Source organism: Trichosurus vulpecula, chromosome 3, assembly GCF_011100635.1.
Source record: "Trichosurus vulpecula isolate mTriVul1 chromosome 3, mTriVul1.pri, whole genome shotgun sequence".
Classification (NCBI taxonomy): domain Eukaryota; kingdom Metazoa; phylum Chordata; class Mammalia; order Diprotodontia; family Phalangeridae; genus Trichosurus; species Trichosurus vulpecula.
Genome location: NC_050575.1, coordinates 166,692,866 through 166,715,128, shown reverse-complemented (window position 1 = coordinate 166,715,128; position 22,263 = coordinate 166,692,866). Strand labels below are relative to the sequence as shown.

The window sequence follows — 22,263 nt, the reverse complement described above, 5'->3', positions numbered from 1 at the left end:
TCTGTCGAGAAAGAGAATAGGGCCCTTATTATTTTAAATGGGGGAATAAAATAGTAGCATTAAATACTCCAAACTATTCAGCTTTCCTCCTTATGGCTGTTTACTGCCAGCACCAGTTGTCCTGGAGTAATTATATATTGTGTACAAACATCTAATATCTGTTCACCAGGCTGCAAACCAAATCCTGTCCTGCTTCACCTGCCACACAGCAAACAAGGGAGCCCAAACCCATAAGGAAGAGGGTGGAGTTGTGCTGGGGAGAAGGAGACAGGAATCACACCCAGGTTAGGAGGCCATTAAGTGTTTTCACCAAACGACACTGGGAATTTTTAATATCTGGCACCTTTCTTCTACACTTCTCTTATTTTATTAAAAAAGGAGAGCAACCATGTTCCCCAAAGGATATCCTACCAGCCAGGTGTCTGTCTGCCTTTTGGATCCTAAATTTTGAAAGTAAACACTAAATGCTTCCCTCTCCCCCTCCCCCCCACCATTGCACACAGAACCACATTCATAGTCACAAACTCTGACACCTGACACACAAACCTGCCAAAACTCCAACCCTGCACTTTATCAAGTAGTCGATAATATCAGGTACATATTGTATGGCCCCGCAGTGACAGTCAGCGCTAACCAATGATCTCTCTTGGCGAAATGTATCTTTTATTTTATGCTGTGTAGATTCAGCGGTTCCTAAGATAGAAAATCAACACACACTCCCGACATCCTACATCTTTACCTAAGATACCAGCACCAGAAACTGGGTCTTCAGTTTCTTTGGGATGGAAGACAACATAGATAAAATCCTGAAATTCACATTATTTTCTATGTAGCTGGTAAGTAGGAAACATTGAGTTGGGTATTCCTGAGAAAGTTAACATAGCACTATAAGGAAGCATCTCTGTCATTAAACACTGTCTAAGAAGAGTACTGTAACCAGAGTCTCTTAAGATGTTGGTGTTGCCATCACAGCAGAACAGGATAATCTTGCTCCTTCTTGGAACTCTCTATATCATGTCTAAGTATGGTATTTTTTTTCCCCAGAGAGGTATGACCCATGCAACAGCCAAAAATTATTCCTTGAGGTGCTTTCTTCTTAAAACTTTATTCCGTGGCTACCCTAGAAGTGGTTTTATCCTTGATTTCTGCCATCTTATTTCTTGTTTTCGTTGTCCTTGAATCAGTTGGGTGCTAAACTACATGTGGTACATTTGACTAGTAAACCAATCAGAATTATGGATTTAGAGTTGGAAGAGACCTTCAAAGTCAACTAGCCCAGCTTCCTTATTTTACAGATGATGCAGTTGAGGCCCAGGGAGATTGTGTCTTGCCTGGGGCCACATACTCACGTAGATGTGTTGTTCATTTCTGTAATTCTTCCAAACTTCACTTGTTTGCACTGTCTGTGTGATATAACATTCTTATAGAAATGAAATTTTATCATTTTCAGGTTGTTATGTGTAAAAGTCAAAATTGCAAGGGTGATACGTAGTTAGGTGTTAACCTAAACCTACAAAGTAATCACAAACATAAGGCCAGCTCTCAAAAAGCTTTTAAAAATAATTCTTCCTGGATATTTTGCTCCACTTTACAATATGCTACACTGAGGATTGCCACTGTGTCCAAACTGCCAGACACCTAAGTATGCTTGAGAAGAGCATCAAAGCACTCCCTGGAGTATTCACGCTTCTCAAGTGCTTTAAAATTAGTTTAGTCTGTCATGTGACTCTTCTCCTGCAAGCCTTTCATACACTTTGTGCTCTACAATTTGTTCAGGAAACCATTTTTTCATAGAAAGCTTACCTTCAGAAATTTCAGTCAGGGTCCTCCACAAACTATAACAATTATAAATTAGTGAATTCTAAATTCATGAGATTTTGATAAATTAGAAAAGTCCAAACTCTGAACTTATGCATCCCCGCCTCTCCCCACCCCAGCCTTTGGTGTGAATGTAATTCACTGATCCATTTGACAAACACTTCCTGAGAGCTTACTTGAACCTTCCTTGGAAGAGTTATACCCCATTGTCCATTCTCTCCAACCCCATATAAACTCCGCCATTTTGAGGAAGAGTGGTACTATTTTTCTTTCTCGTGTTTTTTTTTTTAATTAACTACAAGAGAATTGTAGTTTTTGCATCGACTACAAGAATCAACAAAAAGGGATTGAGTTGAAGGTGTATTAACTGGCAACCTTTTAACACCTTCGAACTTTGCTTATTAGTAACAACCTTGAAAACACCAAACTGGCTCCCAAAAAAGACTAGCATTGAGAAGCTGCAGCTGTAGCTCCCTGTAAAGCAATAATCTAATCATTGGGAGCAGCTTGCCTGCCAATTTTTATGTGGCATTTACAACCTCCTTAATATCACTTAATTAGCTGAAGGAAAACTTGGAATCTTGCCCACTGAAAAATTTTTCTCGGTTTAGTTGGTCTACTCATCATTCCATAAAAAGACAAATTGGGCCAAATGTGATATCAGAAAATGAACAAAGCCACAATCTCTGAGATCCCCATACATGTGGGTGGGATGGTGGCAGAACCAGGATGAAGTCTATTCACAATGAGCTAACAGGAATTTAGGGAGACATGTTAAGCAGTGGAGCAATGAAAAGCCAAAACGATAATCTGAAACCTTGAAAATATTTGTATAGGTTGTGTAGCCATACCATTTGCACTTTAGCAAGTTTTGCTGTAGTTCAATATCCATTCTTTTCTACCCAAAGGACATCGAGACAAACAAGTATTAACAAAATTGAGACCAAGAAGAAGCAAGCAAGTCACTTCTCTAAGGTCATGAATCATATATAGAAAAAAGACTTGAGGCTTCCTCATCTTCTACTTTAATGACCATTCACGTAGTCACGATCACATTAGAAATCCACACCAACTGTCATATTCTCTATTCCAAGCCCTGGAATCTCTAGTAACTTGGAAGGAGTTCTAGATTCCTTGGGCTGGAAAGAAAGAAGTCATCTAGTCCATCCCCAAACCTCTAGGGAGGACAAATTATCTCCTCCCCACCCCCCTCCAAATTTTCAGAATTGGAGATTCTGGAAACTCAGCTTTTTCCTTTGGGCATGCCCCAACCCAAACTTCAGATACCCCTTGAAACAATATATTATCTATATTACACAGTATATAACAATGTATAACCTTCTGGTAACTCCTGCACTCATACTTAGGAACTTCAACATAATCTCTCTCAACCTACTCACCCCCCATGATCTACTTCTCCACCCTACCTTAGCCACACATAAAGATGGTCATATCATCGATCTTGCCATCACCCACAAATGCACCTCCACCATGTTCAATAATTCCTAAGTTCTCTTGTCTGACCATAATCTAGTAGCTTCCCACCTCTCCCCCTACCTTCCCATACTAAATCATACTCTTCTTCCACGCCACTACTTCCAGTTCCTCAACCTCTCAGTTCTCTCCTAGGCCATCTCTCTTGCATTCTCTCCTCTTTTCCCCATCTTGACTCCTTGGTGAACCTTGAACTCTTTGGTTCAGCTCTACACTGTCTTGGTCTCTTGAGTCCCTAGTCACTTTATCATATCACTGACTGCACCCAGCCAAGCCTCAACCTTGGATGACTTTCACCATCCTCTTCCCTTGCTCCTAAACCCATGCTGCTGAACAAAGATGGAGAAAATCACTCAACTGTTCTGACTAGGTCCACTTCAAATTTATATTGCACATCTTAAATAGGGCCCTCCCTGCTCCTACATAATCCTTCTACACATTTTCTATATCAACTCACTACCCCACTCTCTGTTGTGGCTCTTCCAAACGTCTTCAGACTTCCATGGTACCCATGGTGCCCCCTCCTATCAGCCTCTCAGGAGAGAACCTTGCCTCATATTTTACAGAAGAAAATTGAGGCCATTTACTAGGAGCTTCCTCTTTTCCCTTCTTTATTTCATATCATTCATACACCTTCTGCCCCTGTCTTGTCCAGCACCTCTGGACTTACTTCTCACCAAGACTAACCCCTCTACCTGCACAAGTGTGCTTATTCTATCCCATTCCATCTCCAAAAGATTTTCCCCATCTGTTGTCCCTATTCTATAACTTATTTTCCATCTCTCCTTGCCAACTGGTGCATGCCCTACTGCCTTCAAACATGTTCATGTCGCACCCATTCTGAAAGAGCTCACTTGATCTTCCTGTCCTCACTACGATCCCATCAGTTGTAGCTAAAGTCCTTGAAAAGGCTGTCTGCAATAGGTGCCTCCACTTTCTCTCCTCTCACTCTCTTAACCCATTATAATCCGACTTCCAACCTCATCATTCCATCAAAACTGCTCTCCAAAATGAGTAATGATCTCCTGATTGCCAAATCCAATGGCCTTTTCTCTGTCCTCGTTCTCCTCAACCTCTCTGCAGCTTTTGACATTGATCACTCTCTCCTTCTTGATACTCTCTTCTCTCCTGGTTTTCCAAATGACACTTCTTATTCCACAAACAAAACACTCCATTTATTTGCTCTGGGCATTTTCTCTGTCTGTCTCCCATGCCCGGAATGCTCTTCCTCCTCAACTCCACCTAACTGACTTTCCTGGCTTCCTTTAAGTCTCAACTAAAATCCTTTCTTCTATAGGAAGCCTTTCCCAAGCCCTCTCATTTCTAATGCCTTTCCTCTGTTAATTGTTTCCTATTCAACCTGTTATATAGCTTGTCTGTATATATTTGTTTGCTTCCCCCTGCCCCCCAACCATTCGATCGTGAGCTTTCCTAAGGCAAGAAATGTTTTTTTGCCTCTCTGTATCCTCACACTAAACTTAGTGCCTGGCACATAGTAGGTGCTTAATAAATTTTTATTGACTATTGACATTATGGCTTAAGAGGAGGAGCCTTGGAATGGGCAGAGTTGTAGTCCTAGCTCAGCTGCTAATTAGTTCTATCATCTTAAGGATTTTTAGTTAACTCCCTTGGGACTAAGTTTCTAAACTAAAAACGAAGAGATTGGTCTAGAAGATCTCTAAAGACTCTTTCAACTCTGACATTGTGTGGATCTTTAGAAATGAGAGCTGTGGACTTTCCTTATTAGAAAAAAAAATTACATGTGGCCTGATTACTTGCAATCTTTCATGAATCCAGACTGTCTTGTAAGTAATGATAATTAGAGCGTATGTGGTAACTTTCCCCCCCTGTAGCTCAAAGCATATTGTTGTGGTTTAGGCTTATCTTCACAATATCTGTGTGAAGTATGTAGGGAGCAGTATTACCATCTCTAAATGGAGAAGCTGAGATACAGAGATCAAGTGACTTGTCCAAGGTCACACAGCCACTGGTAGGTCTGGACTCGAAGTCTTGAGTTGCAGGGTCTGTCCCTGAGAATAGAAGTCTTCACCATTCATAATCCTGATGATTGTAGACAAGCTAAGCGATGCCCATGCCATGCTTGCCACTGGCAGGCCTAAGATGTAGGCAAAAAAGAAGGAAAGAGGAAGAGGGAAACGATTGGGAAGAAGAGAGTAAAAGAAAAAGGAAAGGATGGATCCAAAGGATGGAGAGTGTGGATAGAGTGCTCTAGTAAGGGGAGAAAATGCAGACTGATCATTGTAAGACATCATGTTATATAAGGATATTCACGTATTATATAACAAAGTAGCAGGCAAGGTTTTGGATGGGGAAGGTTATTATTTATGCAGGAGGTAAGGGAAGGCTTCATGAAGAAAATGTCATTTAAGCTGAGCTTTAAAGAAGGAATACAGTCTAACAGTGGCTGGAAAAAGGTGAACATTTCACTCGGAGACAATGGCAAAAGTGAAGTCAGGAAAGCACAGAACATATCTGGGGAACAAAGAGTATTCCGGTTTTGCTCCTTAAATACATGGAATAGAAGTAAATAATGGCTAGAAAAGTAGGGGAGTGCCAGATTGTGGAAGACCTTGAATACCAGGCAAAAAAAAGTTTTAATTTTAGTTGATGGGCGATAGGTAACCACTGACAATTCTTTTAACAGAGTATAATGACCAGATTGATGGATAAGAAATATTATTCTAGTAGTAATATGAAAGGTGAGCTAGAGAAGGTAGGCTAGAGAGGAAGGTGCCATAGATTACTGCGCCTCCAATAACTTCTGTTTCCTCTTGTTGTAAAGAAGGCCTGGTACCCATCCCAGTGGGTGTCTGTATTCATTACTTCAAGTCTCATGTGTAACTTTCAGTGATGTAGTTCCCAGGAGTGTCTGAGGAAGAGCAAAATGGGCAATAGGGAACATAAACAGGCTTGAGATTCCATTGCTTAGCACAGGAGAGGAAGATCACTCAGAAGGGCATCCACACCCCCTGCTGATGGACCAGCTTGTCAGAGCAGCTGGCTCTGTTTCTCCGACCTCCTAAATGGAGGCAGTAAACCAGACCCTAGTAATTAGACATGGGAATGCTCTGGTGCATCCTCATCCCCCTTACCAGGGCAAGAGCAAGCCCCCAGATGGAAGGTCAGAACACTTGACCTTAGTGACAAGGCCAAGAAGAAGCAATAGGAGCCACTGGTGGCTATAAGGTCAGACATAACTGTGGCATGAGCAGAGGACTGTGGGTGTTATTATACAGTGCTTACCACTTTCCTTTGACTCTTGTCATCATCATCATCATTTGTACATTGGACTCTGATGTAAGAACCAAAATGTGAAATTCTGTGTTTGGAAATCCACTACAAATTCTATCTTTGAAACGTCTGTGCTGAGGATAGGATCGTTTAAACTAAAACTAGAGATGAGAAGACCCCATTTGGTTGAATTTGTGTTTCTCTAGCATTACATTAGCCATAGCTGGGCTCAGGTTCCAACCAAAATTTCATCTCTAAGGGCATTTTCTTCGGTGGTGGGAGTATTTCTCCATTTGCAGACTTGATGCAAATCTGGTTTCCTCTTTCCTGTGCTCTCGCTATAGTCCGGTGTTGCTGAGCCCCTATTTTTTAGAACAGTGGTTTAATTATAGGTGTGCTCATGTAGCCTTTTACATTTGGCCTCTTGCTCCTATCACTTGGTTTTTTCCAGCTGACACCAAGCAATTACCAGCTTTCTGCCTTCTCACTGAACAAACACACCTTCATCCCCACCCTGCTAATGAGGCGATTAGAGGGATTTCACAGTGACCCTTAGCTTCCTCCACACCTGGGTCACCTGCAGACAGCGGGAACCACATGGTGTGCTTTCAGACAAGCAGCCAGGGCTGACAACAAAGAACAGGAACCCAACCAGCCTCTCTTGGGGGTGACGCCAGAGACTGTCAAGTACACTGTTGCAGCCCTTGAAACTTTGGCCTTCTGCTGCATTGAAGCCCTGGAATTGGAAGAAGGAAGGAAGTACAATTTGAATCAATGACAGATACCAGTTGAGGGTAGGTGCAACAGGAGATTATTCACTTTTTCACCAAAGCTTCTAATGCTTGAATTACAGGAGACTGAACACAAGGAAACATATATTTATTTACACACACACACACACACACACACACACACACACACACACACACGTATATGCATGTATACTCCAAGAAGAAGAAAGCTTTGCTAGCTCTTAAATTGACTTTCTATATAGTCATCTCAGACGTATACCCCCAAACCACTCATCTAGTCATCCTTTTTCTTCCTCAGTGAACAACCTATCCCTAATTCCTTTTCTGCTGCAGGAATATGTATATCCTTGGCCACTCAGCAATTTCTTCACTCATATAGTGACAAAAAGCTCTTTCTCTGTGTTACTACCCACCTCCCAGAATTGCCAGGAGGAAAGCACTTTGTAAGCTATAAAGTACTCTAGAAATGAAAGCTTTGATTGTTATTTGTTATGACCTATACAGTTCCAGTTAGTTTATGTCAGCCTCTTGTCATACCTTATTCTGAAGCGTTCGAGTTCCTTTGCATTTTGTTCTCATCCTGGAACTGATGCTGCCATGCTTCAACCCAATGCATTGGACCTGACAGTCCATGATATGAGGTGGTATCGTAACCATTTACAAGTACTAGATTGTAAGTTTCCTGGCAGAAGGGACCATATCTTATTTATCTTTGTCTCCCAATGCTTAGGACAGAGCCTTGCACAGAGGAGGCTTGTAATAAATATTATTTGAATTTACTGCTGCACAGAAAGAATATCATTTGGGAGTGCCAACCCTTGTGACTTTTCAAGCCCTTTTTTCAAGCCCTAGTAATTCCCTAGATCCCTTTTGGAAGCTACTTCAAAATAAGTATTAAGGAAAAGAATAAGTTTATAAGATATGTAAAGTATTTCTACAATAAGGCATTTTCTCCATATCCAGAAAGGACTGAAAAAGAGTTGGATTAAAAAGAGACATTTTGGTTGAATACTAGGAAAAACTTGAATTTGATTATCAGGGTCACCAAATACTAGAATGGACTCTGAAGGGAGGTTGTAGAATCCATATTTCTGAAGTTTTTCATGGCAAATGGCAGTTATCACCCTTGGATTATATGGCTATCAACTTGCCTAAAGGTGGAGAGCTAGACCAATTAATTTCTCTAGGCTGCTTTTGTTCTAGATTCTATGAGCTAGAAGCAGAAGATGAAGCTTGAATTTTATGATATGAATTGACTGCTTCTAATTAGGTTAGAACTCATTAGGCAATTGCATTATAAGTCATTTAAAGCATAGTAAAATTATCTTTGACGACATCTTAACATTAAGCTTATTCTTGGAATGCAAAACTAAGATCAATGCCTAGCAAGAGGAGAAGAGGATGATTTCAGTTCAATAGAAGGAAAAACTTCCTAACAATTAGACCAGACCAACAATGGAATGAGCAGATTCCATGTCAGAGGAGGTCTTAAAGCAGAGGTAGAATGATCATTTATGTGTAGGGATGTTGAAGAGGGGATTCTTGATCAGGTAGGAATTGGAATACATGATTTTTGAGGACCTTTCCAACTTTAAGATTCTGTAATGATAGAAAAGATCTCTTGATTAATCAATTCTACCCAACTCAACATGTGGGAGATGAAGAAGCTTGTAATATGAGCCTCAGCAAAACAATAATCTTCTCTTTGTCCACAAAGAATCAGCTAAAATATTTTGAATAAATTGCATTTATTGATTGGCATTTAGCTGTAAAAACATGCTCATTTAGCAAATACATATTAAGTGTGTATTATGTACAGGTTGTTGTTTAGTCATTCAGTCATGTCCAACTCTTCATGACTCTGTGGACCATAACATGACAATATTGTCCATGGGATTTTCTTGGCAGATCCTGGAGTGGTTTGCCATTTCCTTCTCCAGGAGATTGGAGCAAACAGAGGTTAAGTGACTTGTCCAGGGTCACACAGCTAGTAAGTGTCTCGGGCCAGGTTTGAACTAAGGTCTTCCTAACTCTAGGCCCAGTGCTTTATGCACTTAGCCACCTAGCCTCCATGTACTGATAGCAAGGAAGAAAGGAAACAAGCATTTATTAAGCTCCTACTTTGAGCCTGACACTGCTTAGTGCTTTACAAATAGTATCCCATTTGATCAGTTATTGGTGAACATAAGGCTATCATGTTCCTAAATCTAGAACTGACAATGCATAGTGCTCTGGACCGTTGCCACACCTTCATCACCCACTTCTGCTTCTCTCTCAAATCCAGTGGCAGTTTCTAAGCATCTGTACATCCATGTGGTGCTGAGATAGGCATTAAAATGCACTGGAATCTGCTTAATGATAAGAATTGGGAAAGGATATCCAGTGTCTCAGACTAATAGTGACTTAAATGTTTACACAAATAGTAAATGACAGAGCTGAGATTAGAATCCAGTTCTCCTACTTCCAAGTCTCATTGTCTTGCCATTATCCCCTTAACCCAAAGTTTATTAGGGCTGCCTTTTATCTAGTTCTCCTGTAGGTAATCACCTTCATTCACTTAAGTAAGTATTTACTGAATACTTGCCATGTGCCTAGCACTGTGCTACTTCTTGAATCAGGTCTTACAATTGCCCTCCATTCCTTTGTAGCTCTTTATACTGTGGCATTAGGGTAAAGCACGTTTTTTATGTCTGTCCTTGGGTCTACAGGGTAGCCCTCCAATATTTAGCAGTAGTGTCTGATGTTTGTGCAGGGCACATGAACAAAATAGGGACTCTTCTGAAGCACCAGTAGTTTTTCAGAAGAGCCAGGTTTTATTCTGTCCAGGCTGACCAAAAAGGCAGCCTACTGGTGTGCCAGGAACTCACGCCACTCTACATCCACGCCAAAACAGAACCCAAAGGTTAAGAGGCTCCTGTGGCTAATCCCCTTCCTTCGATGACTATAAAGATCTGATAATATGATCCACTTCGGGAGACTAAATTATCATCCCACACTGGCAGAATCTTTACCTGAACTACTTTGTTGCACCAGAGGGACCGCTTGTCAAATTCTCCCTGGAGTTGTTTGTTGCTCTTTCTGTCATTGGAGAGCCACCAGAATTCTGTTCAAACGTTGCTGCCTTTTCTTCTTCCCTAAGAGCTAGGGAGGGCAGAGAAATTTCTCAATCATTGCCATCTTATCTAAAGTCATTGCCACTTCTCCCCTGATCACACTTGAAACCAGGGTTTTTCCATCCCATTTTGGGGTATATTTTCACTTGGAATTCCTTTGGGTCTATCTGTGGCCCTAGATAGTTTGTTTACAAGTTAGATCTTTCAGACTTGAGAGAATGCATTTTACCAGACTTCAGTAGACTTTAAGGCATCCAAAGGAGAGAGAGAGAGAGAGAGAGAGAGAGAGAGAGAGAGAGAGAGGGAGAGAGAGAGAGAGAGAGTGTGTGTGTGTGTGTGTGTGTGTGTGTGTGTGTGTGTGTATTTTGTAAAGAGGAGGCAAGGAAGTTTAAAAAAAGAAAACCCAACAGCATACCAAAATGTATCTCAGTTCAATAAGAATCAATTAAAGCAGTTCTCTGCGTTTTCAGCATCAGATTTAGTTTGAAGTTAAAATTAAGTCAACAGATATTAAGCACCTAATGTCTGCAGAGTTGTAACTAGGTATGAAGATGGGTGGCAGTGCAGAGTTTATATAAGATATGCTCCCTGCCCTCAGATAGCTTATAGTCTAATAGAGGAGCATAAGTATATAAAATACTTTGCAAATTTTAAAGCACTTTGTATATGTTAGTTATTATTTTTGTTCAATCATTTTCAGTTGTGTTTGACTCTGAGACACTATTTGGGGTTTTCTTGGCAAAGATCCTGGAGTGGCTTGCCATTTCCTTCTCCAGTTCATTTTACAGATGAGGAAACTGAGGCAAACAGGGTTAAGTAACTTGTCCAGGGTCACACAGCCCATAAGTGTCTGAGGCTGGATTTAAACTCAGTAGGAAGAGTCTAAGAGAGCTAGGCCTGGAACTCTGTCTGCATTGACACCTAGCTGCCCCACAGTTATTATTAGTGCCGAGTACATTGATATGTAAATTGAGCTAAGATTTTACTTTATTGAGGGTACAAATAACATCTGTCCTTCTTGATGAGTTCCAATTCAACCCAATAACTTTGGGTAGATTTACTCCTCTTTCACTGTAATTACATAAACGAACGTGTTTGCTGGTAACTACAAGATTACTCTTTTGGTGATTAGTGGTGAGAGGGGGACTTTGGCAAAAACTGGGAAGACTACAGGTTGGCACTGGAGAAGATTGAGATCTTAAGTTGCCAGGGCATGTTTAGATTTAGAATTTCCCATTTTCCTACCTTCCTATTTCCTTGTGATTCAAGAAGGGCCTGCAGACCAGAGAAGAAGGAGAGAAGTAGCTTGGTCACTAAATGAGGGCCCCATTTGGACTTCTTGAATGCTTTAAAAAAAAAATCCAAATCCCCTTCAGAGCTTCTCTTTACCAAAGGCAGAGAAACCAAAGCCATAGACTGAAAAACTGAACACCTGCTCACTCTGTGGAGCATAAGGATCCTCAGAGTAGTGACCTGGCACATTTTTCTACCAGGTCTGTAGAGGAATTAGGATTTGCTGGTGGTGGACTATGCCTTGGCTGGAAATAAAATTGTAAAATGCCTGGAAAATGTTTCAGTTGTCAACTTAAGTAGAGCAGGACCATCTCCAAGACCTGAGTTCTATAGCATCTCATTTTCTGTACCGTGGACTTGGGAATGTTGAACAAATACCCTTTGAGAACAGGTTTGTGTGTCTTCTGTCAGTTAGCATCCAGTGCCCCAGAATCCTACCATGTAGCATACACACTTATTATTATTGATGTATTAATATGTCTTAGATACGGATAAGATAAGAATTCATTATAAGATCATAGATTTAGAGCTGAAAGGTACATTTGAGATTATCTTGTCCAACCTCATTTTACAGATGAGGAAAACTGAAGGTCCAAGACAGATTAAGCAATTTCCCTGGAGTCACATGAGGGGCAGCTAGATGGTACAGTGGATAGAATGCCAGGCCTGAAATCAGAAAGACTTGTTTTCATGAATTCAAATCTGGTCTCAGACATTTACTAGCTGTATGACTCTGGGAAAGTCACTAAACCTGTTTGCCTCTTCTGTAAAATGAGCTGGAGAAGGAAATGGCAAAACATTCCAGTATCTTTGCCAAGAAATAGGATCACAATAGACCTCCAAATAGGGTCACAAAGAGTCAGACACAACTGAAAAGGACTGAACAACAAAAAGTCACATCATAATGAGTGGTAGTCAGACCTTGAACTAAGCTCCTTTGACTTCATTCTGGACCTCATTACCCTGCTTCTGCCCTGTTACTGAGATATCCTCCAGTGCTTCATCTTGGCATGGAGGTAGATAGCAGGTTCTCAAAATCACTGTTGATGGTATATTAGCCCTGGCAGAAACTATCAAGCTTAAAAGATTTCAGATATGGGCCCAGTGTTGGACTGTACATCTCTCTTCCAAATATTGGCCTCAGTAAGTTTATAGAGCTTCATCATTAGAGAGCAGATAATGAAGTGATTAAATTTTTTTCAGCTGTAGAAATTTGAAACTGTCTACAATGATATGAGGTACTATGTTCTACATCAGTAGCAATGTGCCCACAGTGATGAAATCACAGGTCCTTGGATTATTTTTACATATGTGTGTATGTGTATATGTATTTATATATATACATGTACAGATATGTACACATATCTTTTGATATGTGTGTGTATACACATACATGCATATTATCTTTTTATTTTACAGGTTAGATTTTATTTTCAAGCAAGAATAATCTTTCTCTCTCTCTCACTTCCCTGCCCCTCCTTCCATCCCTATCAAGAAAGCAAGAAAAACAAAACCTCTATTACAGGCAGATATAGTCAAGCAAAACAAAATTTCTCATCGGCCATATCTTTTTTTTTAATTGTTACAATATACACTCTGAGTGCATCACTTCTCTGTCAGGAGGGTGGTCAGCATGTTTTGTCACAAATCCTCAGGAATTGTGATGGGTCATTGTGTTGATCAGAGTTCTCAAGTTGTCTATGGAAACAAGAATTTCTTGGGAAATACGTATATTATGTATATTTTTTGTTTGTTTTGTTTTAATCAGCTAAGATCCATCACACATGTATAGTTAATCAAAACAAATTTCTACATTGGCATGCATGTGTATTCTTACCTCACCAAATATACATTTACACAGACACCTATTTTTTAATATATATGCTCAGGTAGATTAAAGCCTATGGGCTCTTGGCTAAGAACACAAGTTTGCCAGCCTGCTTGTCTTTGGCTGAAAGTTTTGGTGGTGACATAGCCCGTGCCATTTTTTGTAGGCAATTAGTGTATCAATCAGCCAAGTAATATTCTATTTATTTATTTTGCTTTAGCAGTGGCAGGAGAGATCTTTGAAGTGTAGGAGCTTATGCTGGGGAGGATATTTTGACTGATACTTTGCATATTTTGAAACCCAGGTTGTTACATTTAAAATTATACACATTGTGAACACCCAGTTTCAAACGAGGAGGAAGAAAAAGCATTCCTTCCTGTCAGAACCTTTTCACTCTGTCTGTCATATAACCCAACTAAAAATAAACTGCAGGCACATAGAACTGGCAGCCATCAGTTTGGAACAAGTTAAGTTCTCTTAACTGCCGGGCCTGTCTCCTGCCTTTTCCAAATCACAAATCAACCCCCTTGCAACTTGGACCTCAATCAGGTACAGAGAGGGTACATGAGCAGGGGTGCTGCCGAATGAGAAATAGCATCTCATAGAAGGAAGCCCAGTGGAGTAGCAAGAGCTCTAAACCAGGGGTGGGAAGACCTGGGTTTGAGTTCCTGCTCTTCCACTAATTTGCTGTGTTAACCTTGGGCAACTCATTTGACCCCTGTGGGCTTAGTTTGTTCATTTGTTAAAGGAGGCTGAGACTTGCTCTACACACTTGACAGGGTAGTGATGGAAGGGAAAGGGAATAAGCATTTATATAGTGCCCACTATGTGCTAGGCGCTGTGGTAAGTGCTTTAGAAAGATCTCATTTGGTACTGAAAACAACCCTTAGAGCTAGGTGCTATTATTATCATCCCCCTTTTACAGTTGACAAAGCTAAATTAAATGGAGGTTAAGTGACTTCCCTAAGGGCACATAGCTAGTAAGAGTCTGAGGTCAGATTTCAACTCAGGTCTTCCTGGCTTCAGGTCCTGCAACTACCCACTAGGCCACTTACACCTGTAAACCTAAAAGCACAATGTAAGTGTGAACTCGTTATCATCATAAAGTCATTTCCCAATCCTTAAAAGAAAAAAAAATAGCCCATTGTAGGTGTTGCCACAAATAACTCAGTCAAGAAGTTAAATTATGCTGGAAAGGGCTACCCTCCATTTGTCAAAACATCTTACTGCACTCGTCTATCTCTAGGGAGTAAAAGTAATCAAAGCTTAAGAGGAGGTTTTTTCTTTTTTCATAGCATCATAGACTTAGACCCCAGGGGCCATCTAGCCCAATTCCCTCATTTTACAGATGAGGAAACTGAGACCATCTGATTTGCTGAAGGTTACACAGGAAGTGTAAACATCCAAGCTGGCATTTGAACCCAGATCCTCTGACTCCAGGCCAGTGGTTTTCCTGTTGTAATATGTTACCTTTTGTTTGGGTTGGTGTTTTGGTTGGAGGACAGGCATCAAGAAGCTATGAGGGTAGCCATATTGAAGATTTATAATAGTCTCAAATGAAATGCTGTTCAGTAACATCCACAGATATGATCTCTACTGGCATAATGAAATGAATAATAGTTATCATATGAAGTTTTCCTCTTCTTAACCCTCTCCATTCTCCTGTCCCCCACAAATAAACAACCTTAAAATTACTTTTTCCTAGCCATCCAGATAATTGCTTCAAATCTTCATTGTGGCAGTAAAGACATGGCTTCTCATCCTACCTAATTTGTACTTCTGTACAAAAAAGAATTTCATTGGAACAATGATCAATATCATATAAATTTCGATATACCATAATTTTGAGTCGAGTCCTCTGGAACATAACTGCATAAAGTAATAGTCTGATATAACCTGGTCTTATAACCTGGTCTTATAACCTTTTATAACTTATGTTGCAAAACAGGTGTTAGCTGTCTCTTTTAATCCCTGTCTTACAAAAGGTTTCTACTTACTTAGACTCTAAGTCCAAGCATTTGTCCACTATTGTCTTCATCCTAGCTCTAAAAGGAAAAAAACAAGACCAGGGATAAGGGCATAATCTGTCTTCCTAAAAATATACCATATTCTTAATGCCTAGGGAATTATTGCAAAACCAGTGGGCACCAGCTAGGTGCCAATAATGGCATTTCCACCATGTGTTGTGTGTTTTTAGTGGTCACCATTGCTTTTGAAAACAAATTTGAAACCCATCCGTGTGTCTTAAGAAACATTAAATATTTCACTCTGCAGTTTATGTAATCATTTTCCCTATGTTTGATTGAACTTCTACAAATTTCCCTCTCTGATCTTCTGATCAAATGGCAAGGCTACTGCCTTTTGAAAACAGTTACTGCAGTTCAGCAGCTGAAATTGATTTTAAACCTTTGGCATTTTTCAGTGTGGATTACTGCAGTAGAGAGACCTCCCTCCATTACCCAAGGCTTGTGTGCAGTGTTGGGAGGGCTGCAGTTGTGGCCAATATTTGAGACATAAACCAAGCTTCCCAGATGTACCCCGGGATTTGATTTTGAAGGGACCAAAAGATTAAAAAGCCCTCCCAGTCCAATGAAGAAATGCCTATTAACTAATCTATTCAGCCGTCTAGACCACAGAAAGGTCCGTTCGAAACACCAGTCAGCTGTCTTCAGTGTCTCCGGAGAGCTAGAGTCCTCCTTATTACTATCTGTGGATTGCTATCAGTGAGGGACGATTATTTTTTAACCGAGTTGGGGTTACTGTGGTTGCTATTAAAGTATTTTTATTACTGCATGTTGTTGAGTTTTAGGGTGGGCTTTTTTTTTCCTTTGGCAAACTGCTGTATCATACACCTCATTTGCCATCAGCCTGTGTTCCTTTTTTTCCATGAAAACAACAGTACAGAACAAAGCCTCACTTTTAAAAATGCCATGATATTTTGCCACCGTTATGAAAATCTGTCAGCGCCGTATCTAATCTTCTGGTACAGAGAATATCAAAACAAGCACAATTGAAGGGATTGTACTTCTGTTAATACAAAAATGTCAGTTTCACAGCCTCAGAACCAGCTGCCATCAGCCTATCTTAGAATGAAAAAAATATATAAAGTTTCTTTTCTCCCCCTCCCTGCTTTTACTCTTCCCTAGGCCTGACCTTCATAAGAAGACCCAGAGTAAACACCGTCTTGCTGAAATCTTGCGTTCAGAATACTCAAGTGGGATGGAAGCTGGCGACGCCAAGGTCAAAAAGCAAAACAAACATGGAAAACCCAGCAAGCACACACTGCAGAGCTGAGTTGGAGCTCCCAACCTTTGCTGTGGGGGAAGGAAAAGAAAATCTGTCTCTGTGAAACACTGGAAAAGCCCACAAAGATGTTCTGTGGGCCAGTGAGACTTAGCTAAGACTCCTCAAAAACTGCCTCTCTATGTGGCACTGAGCCTCAAGATGGATCCTGGAAGTTCTGAATTGGTAAATGTCCTATTTTTGTCAGAGGAACCTTATTAAAAATAAGCATGTTTCTCTTTTCCTGCATACCAAATTTCAAAACATAATTGAACCCACAGCCAATATCTTTTGTGAGTGGAGCAAAAATAGAAACCAAGGGGAGTAACATCACAGCAACAATTAGCTAATTACTTGATATCTCTATTCATTCATTCCATTGACACCAGAAGCTGATCAGTCCTTTTAAGTGAGCAGGAGTAAAAATGAAAGACAAAAGAACTCCATCCTAAGTCACTGAACATATTTGGATGTGCCATACAACTAAAGCCTACTATGATCTAGGCTAGCCTATGAAGTGTATTAAACCTGCATCACATGCCAGTGTTTTAGCAAAGTTTCACTATGTTTTATTTTTGTACTATTTGGTACCTTTGATTTTATTTGTAAAGCACAATCTGTGACATGAAGAGTAGCTATGCGACCTTAGACAAGTCATATCCCTTCTCTGGGCCTGAGTTTCCTCATCCACAAAGTAAGGGGGCAAGATTTTTTGATTTCTAAGGTCTCTTCCAACTCTCGAAGTATGATTCTGTGAAATGGGTGTATATAAGGGGGAAATTTTATTTCTCAAAATTCCCTTTCTCAATTCATGCATGAAGTGGTCTGTAAGAAGGACTAAGAATCATTTTGTAAAAGTAATCAGAAATATGACAATGTTGTGATATATCCCGAGCCTCTTTATTTTCTCTAAATTTGTTGCTGTAAATACAATGTCACTTTTCTATTATTCTGTGCGTTATTCAAAGGTATTCTTTCAGGCTAATTGATTTATTGTTGTCTTTTTACTATTTGCCTTTGAAGTCAAAAGACACCAGTGCCTCTGTGTTTTTCTTCCTGGTGAAACCCAACAGGGTTCCACAAGAGGCGTGTACTTCTTTGTGTTGTGACCTGGGGCATAGCTTCCCCATTGGGTCTGGCTGCAGGACTGGTGAGAGCCCCTTTCCCCCCTTGAGAAGTATTGATTTCCCAATAAATGCAATATTTACATACAGGAAATGCTAGAGAAGGTCACAAGAGAAAGGGCTAAAAATCTCAGCAGTTTTCTTCATGTTGAAGAGCCCTGTGCAGCACCTTGACTAGGGCATTTCCAGGCCATCCTCCTCTGTGATTACTAAATGACCATGTCTAGATTTTCTGTGACAAAGTTCTTAGAAATTCCAAAGGAAATACCAGATTTGAATTAGCTAACTGACCAGTAGAATAATGTAAGCTTTGAGAAGATTCAAATTTACCAAGTGGTAAAGGGGGAGAGTGTCAAGTCTTCCCTTTCTGATAGTGGGCAATCAGATTCAAGTCAAATGTCATCTAGAACACTACAATAGAAATGACTCAGAGTGTGTGAGGTAGAGTGTGAGCCTAGTAAAAATTGATCTTCTGCATGAGGAAAAATATGACCTTCTCAGAGTCAGCTGTCACATATGAATTAATAGGGACTGTTGGCAAAATTTATAACAATAATAATAATAAAAAACCCTGCAGCAATGTCAAAAATGACTTTGGGCAAATCTGCCACCCTCTCTTTTATTTTGATGCATAATAGTTCAAATGATTTGGATGAGAAAAGAAGGGATCAAACTTTTTATAGACAAAACCTAGCTGTGTGGGAAATAGGATTAATGCCAGCGATTGGGGGTGATCAAAGGCAAAAACCTACATATTTTTTCAAGTATTCGTTCTATTAAAAGATGAATAATCATAAGGATATTTCACATTCCTGGAGTAAAAAATGCTATAACTATTCAAAGAATAAATGTGTATATCATTATGTGTATATGTATGTATATGTGTGTGTATTATATATACACATATGTATATATATGTATGTACGTGTGTGTGTATGTGTGTGTGTGTGTGTGTGTGTGTGTGTGTGTATCTCCAAGCTATAAACCCCAATTTACTTTGCTGATAATGGCCTAAACGTTTCATCTCACATTAAGATGATGCCTGGGTATATTTCTGAGCAGAATCAATATCCCGCCCCCCAGTTAATAAAGAAACAAGGATTTAGCAGATTTAAGGTTAATATTATCTGAGTTGGAATAACCTTAAAAATAAATCTTTCTCTTATTATAGCTCATGAAAGATTACATATTTCAGGCATCAATTAGGCAAAGCCTTTGCCTAATTCCACTGTACATATTCTAATTTTGTGTGCATTTTTAATCATCTATTTTCTCCTTTCCCAAACTCATCTCTCTCATTCTCTACTGTGCTCCTGTTTCTCATGTTTAAAGACTCACAGAAGTTGGGCATTTAAGGAACTGTTACAACCTACAGTTCTTTTCCCTAGTGGATTGTATAGAATTCCGTTCCTGGTTCCCAAACATCTTCGTATTTGCAACCCCTAATGGTTGCAAATCTTCAGAAGGGACCCTCATTTCTCATGCAATGAAGGGCATAGAACCTTTGGCAAAATAGGTGCCTGTGTGTGATCTAATTAAGTCAGTGCTGATGTAATGCAAACAGAAACTTCCATTCCTATAGAACCAAGTTCAGACTAAACCTCAGCAAAAGAAATTTCTACAAAGCCCAGTAGGTTCCTTTGAATTTTTTTAAGGGAGCTGGTGGAAGGGTGAAGGAGAGCCATTTAGTCAGGTGAGTGGAAAATTGCTAATGTCTCAGATTTTTGGATTTTAGTTCCTTTACATGTAGTCAATGAAAATCACTAAGGTCCCAATGTTTATTTCTCAAAGATGGAAAAATGAGACTTTTCCACTCCCCTCGCCAAAAAATTATTTGGTTTCCAATTGCTTTGGAGATATTACATCATATTCTTTCTTGGAAGGCAGGTTTACTCCCTCTAGCAAAAGTTCCTTTAAGAACCTTACACCTTTTCTGCTATTGCTGTTGGGGTGTGGGGGAGGGTTTAGGGCTAGGCCATTCAAAGTTAGCTTGACTGGTGACAGTTTGGAGGAACCTTAAAGTCCATTTGACTTTTCCCAAAATGTCCACAAGAGCTTTTCTATCATAGACTGTTTCTAGCAGAGGATTCACTTATTTTAAATTTCACATCTTCCCATGCAAGGGATCACAAGGCGCATGTGTCTGGGGGTGTCTGTGTGTTCTAAGGAGAGGACTGGAGAAAAGGTGGGCCTTTTCAGGAGCTATCCTTTTTCAGGGCCTCTTCCAAAGGCTCCCTCAGTCTCCTCCTCTCTGTCTGAAATCACCCAGCACCAGGGTCCAGAACATAGAAACCAAAGTGAGCCTTTTAAATAGATGAAAGTTTAAAAAAATCTGCTCTACCATAAAGATTGCAAAGTTATTGCAGATGGGAACTGGCAGGACAATTTTAAATATTGTAATTATAAACTTGTCGGGAAGCCTTGTTCTTCATTAATGTAAGATATGAAATCGCCTCTAAGGTACAAGGACAATTAAATAGTTGAGAATATGTCTGTGATTTACACTGCTGCTGTGTAAATGTAAAGATGGTTGCTCTATTCTATCTCCTTCACTTTCACAAAATGAAAAGCACACCAGTGCAAGTTGTCCTTTGATAGATTTTTAATATGATTTTAAAGAGTTTTGTTTGGTCTCATTCTTATTCAATGAGATTAATTTAAAGCACTTATCCCCTGGGTTTAAGTCAATCCATGTAGGATTTGGACAGGGTTTGTTGCATGGGGGGGTTTTGTTTGCAGGAGGCTATGAGAGACTCCTTTCCCACTTCATTAACCCTGAGTTGGGGACAATCCCCCCATCACCCCCACCACATCCAGAGCCGGGGATTTACCAACCCCCATTCACATGCAAAAGAAGCCGAATGCAAAGGGGCTGTCTTGACTTAATTAGCTGCTGTGCATTTTGCAAAATTATAATAATACCCTCACCATCCCAGGGAAGAAAGAGGTGTGTGTGTGTGTGTGTGTTGGATAGAGTGGGGGTAGGAAACAGTTGCAGACCAGGAGCTGGCTCTGGTTTTAATGAGGGTCTGTATACTACAGTTTTCTCCCACCCCTCACTCCCCTCCAAAGCAGTTTTTCATCTCCCAGATCTTTCCTGTCAACAAAACTGGAAGGGTCTCTGGTTATTGTTCCACTGAAAGGCGATTCCCAGCCCTGAATGTTTCTCCTTTCTTAGAGTCTGGTGCCTCCCCCACCCCTTAGCATTTTGAGGGTCAGGGCGGCTGCAGGTTGAATGCTGGACAGTGGATGGAGAGAAGGAAGGCGGAGGGGGAGGGGGGGGTTGGTCCACTAAGAGCACCTGCTACCTCCCTTGAGATGGGACTGATTTCCCCCTGAATGTGGGCACAGCCTGGAGTCTGGCTCAGGGTTTAAATCCAGCTCCCTTGGGATCCTGGCGTTGGGGTGAGGCAGAAGCTAGTGGGAAGGGCAAGAAGGAATTGCCACCCCTCCCTCATTCCTAACCTGACCCCAAGGGTAAATGGGAAGAGTGAAGGGAACCGCGTCGGTGAAGTTTTGCTAAGACGCCTCGGGTTTATAGGAACGGAGCTGGAGATTTGTCTCTGAATTCCCTGGGGCAGTTGGAAGGTGCTAGACTGAGCCAGGGCTAGAATAGTTCAGTTTTGTTCCTCCCCGGCCCCCGCACGGCTCCACCCCGGGACTGACAGTCCAGGACCAGGATGGGAGTGACCCGGGCCGGGAGGGGTTGATAGTGGGCAACGGGTGCGGGGTGGGGTGGGGAGAGTGGGCTCTGCCTCGGCGCCCATCTGTCGTTCACTGCGCCCGTCGGGTCCCGGTCACCAGCTGCCGGCGCATGGTCTCGGACAGATGAGCTCACTTGGGGAGGGCGAATAGCAGCCCAGCCCGCTGCAAAGCGAGCGCCCGGACAGTGACCCCCTTCTATACACGTCCCTCCCTCCCCCACCCCTCCGCCCTCTTTACCTTCCCTTCCAGCCCCGGCCCACTGGAACCCTACCCTCCCGGAACTAAGGCCCCAAGTACCCAAGTGATGTAGGAAAGGAAAACAGTCTTGGACTGGCAAGGGAAGGGTTGTAAAGGGAAGGAACCAGGTGAATGGACCGAAGGGGAATAAAGGGGGAAGAGACAAGGGGGGCCGGAAAAGGAAGAGACACAGAAGGTAAAGGGCCAAGAAAATAGAGAAATGGGAACCGAATGAAGAAAAGGAGGGAATACTTTGTTGATGGGGCGGAGGAATAGAAAATTGAGAGTGGGGAAAGGTGAGAGTAAGATGGCATCAGCTTGCGGCTGGGAGAAGGGAGAGACTAAAATGTAAGAGAGCTTGAGAG

General features: G+C 41.1%; 1 protein-coding gene across 1 annotated transcript in view; it reads left to right on the top strand.

Moving 5' to 3' along the window:
* Window positions 1-18,825, top strand: part of DDX31 (DEAD-box helicase 31) — an 86,756-nt gene extending 67,931 nt beyond the window's left edge. Inside the window, exon 20 of the mRNA XM_036752026.1 lies at window positions 16,697-18,825. Within this exon, the coding sequence (XP_036607921.1) occupies window positions 16,697-16,844 (148 nt within the window). The 3' untranslated portion in view covers window positions 16,845-18,825. The remainder of the gene's footprint in view (window positions 1-16,696) is intronic.
* Window positions 18,826-22,263: the final 3,438 nt, after the last annotated feature.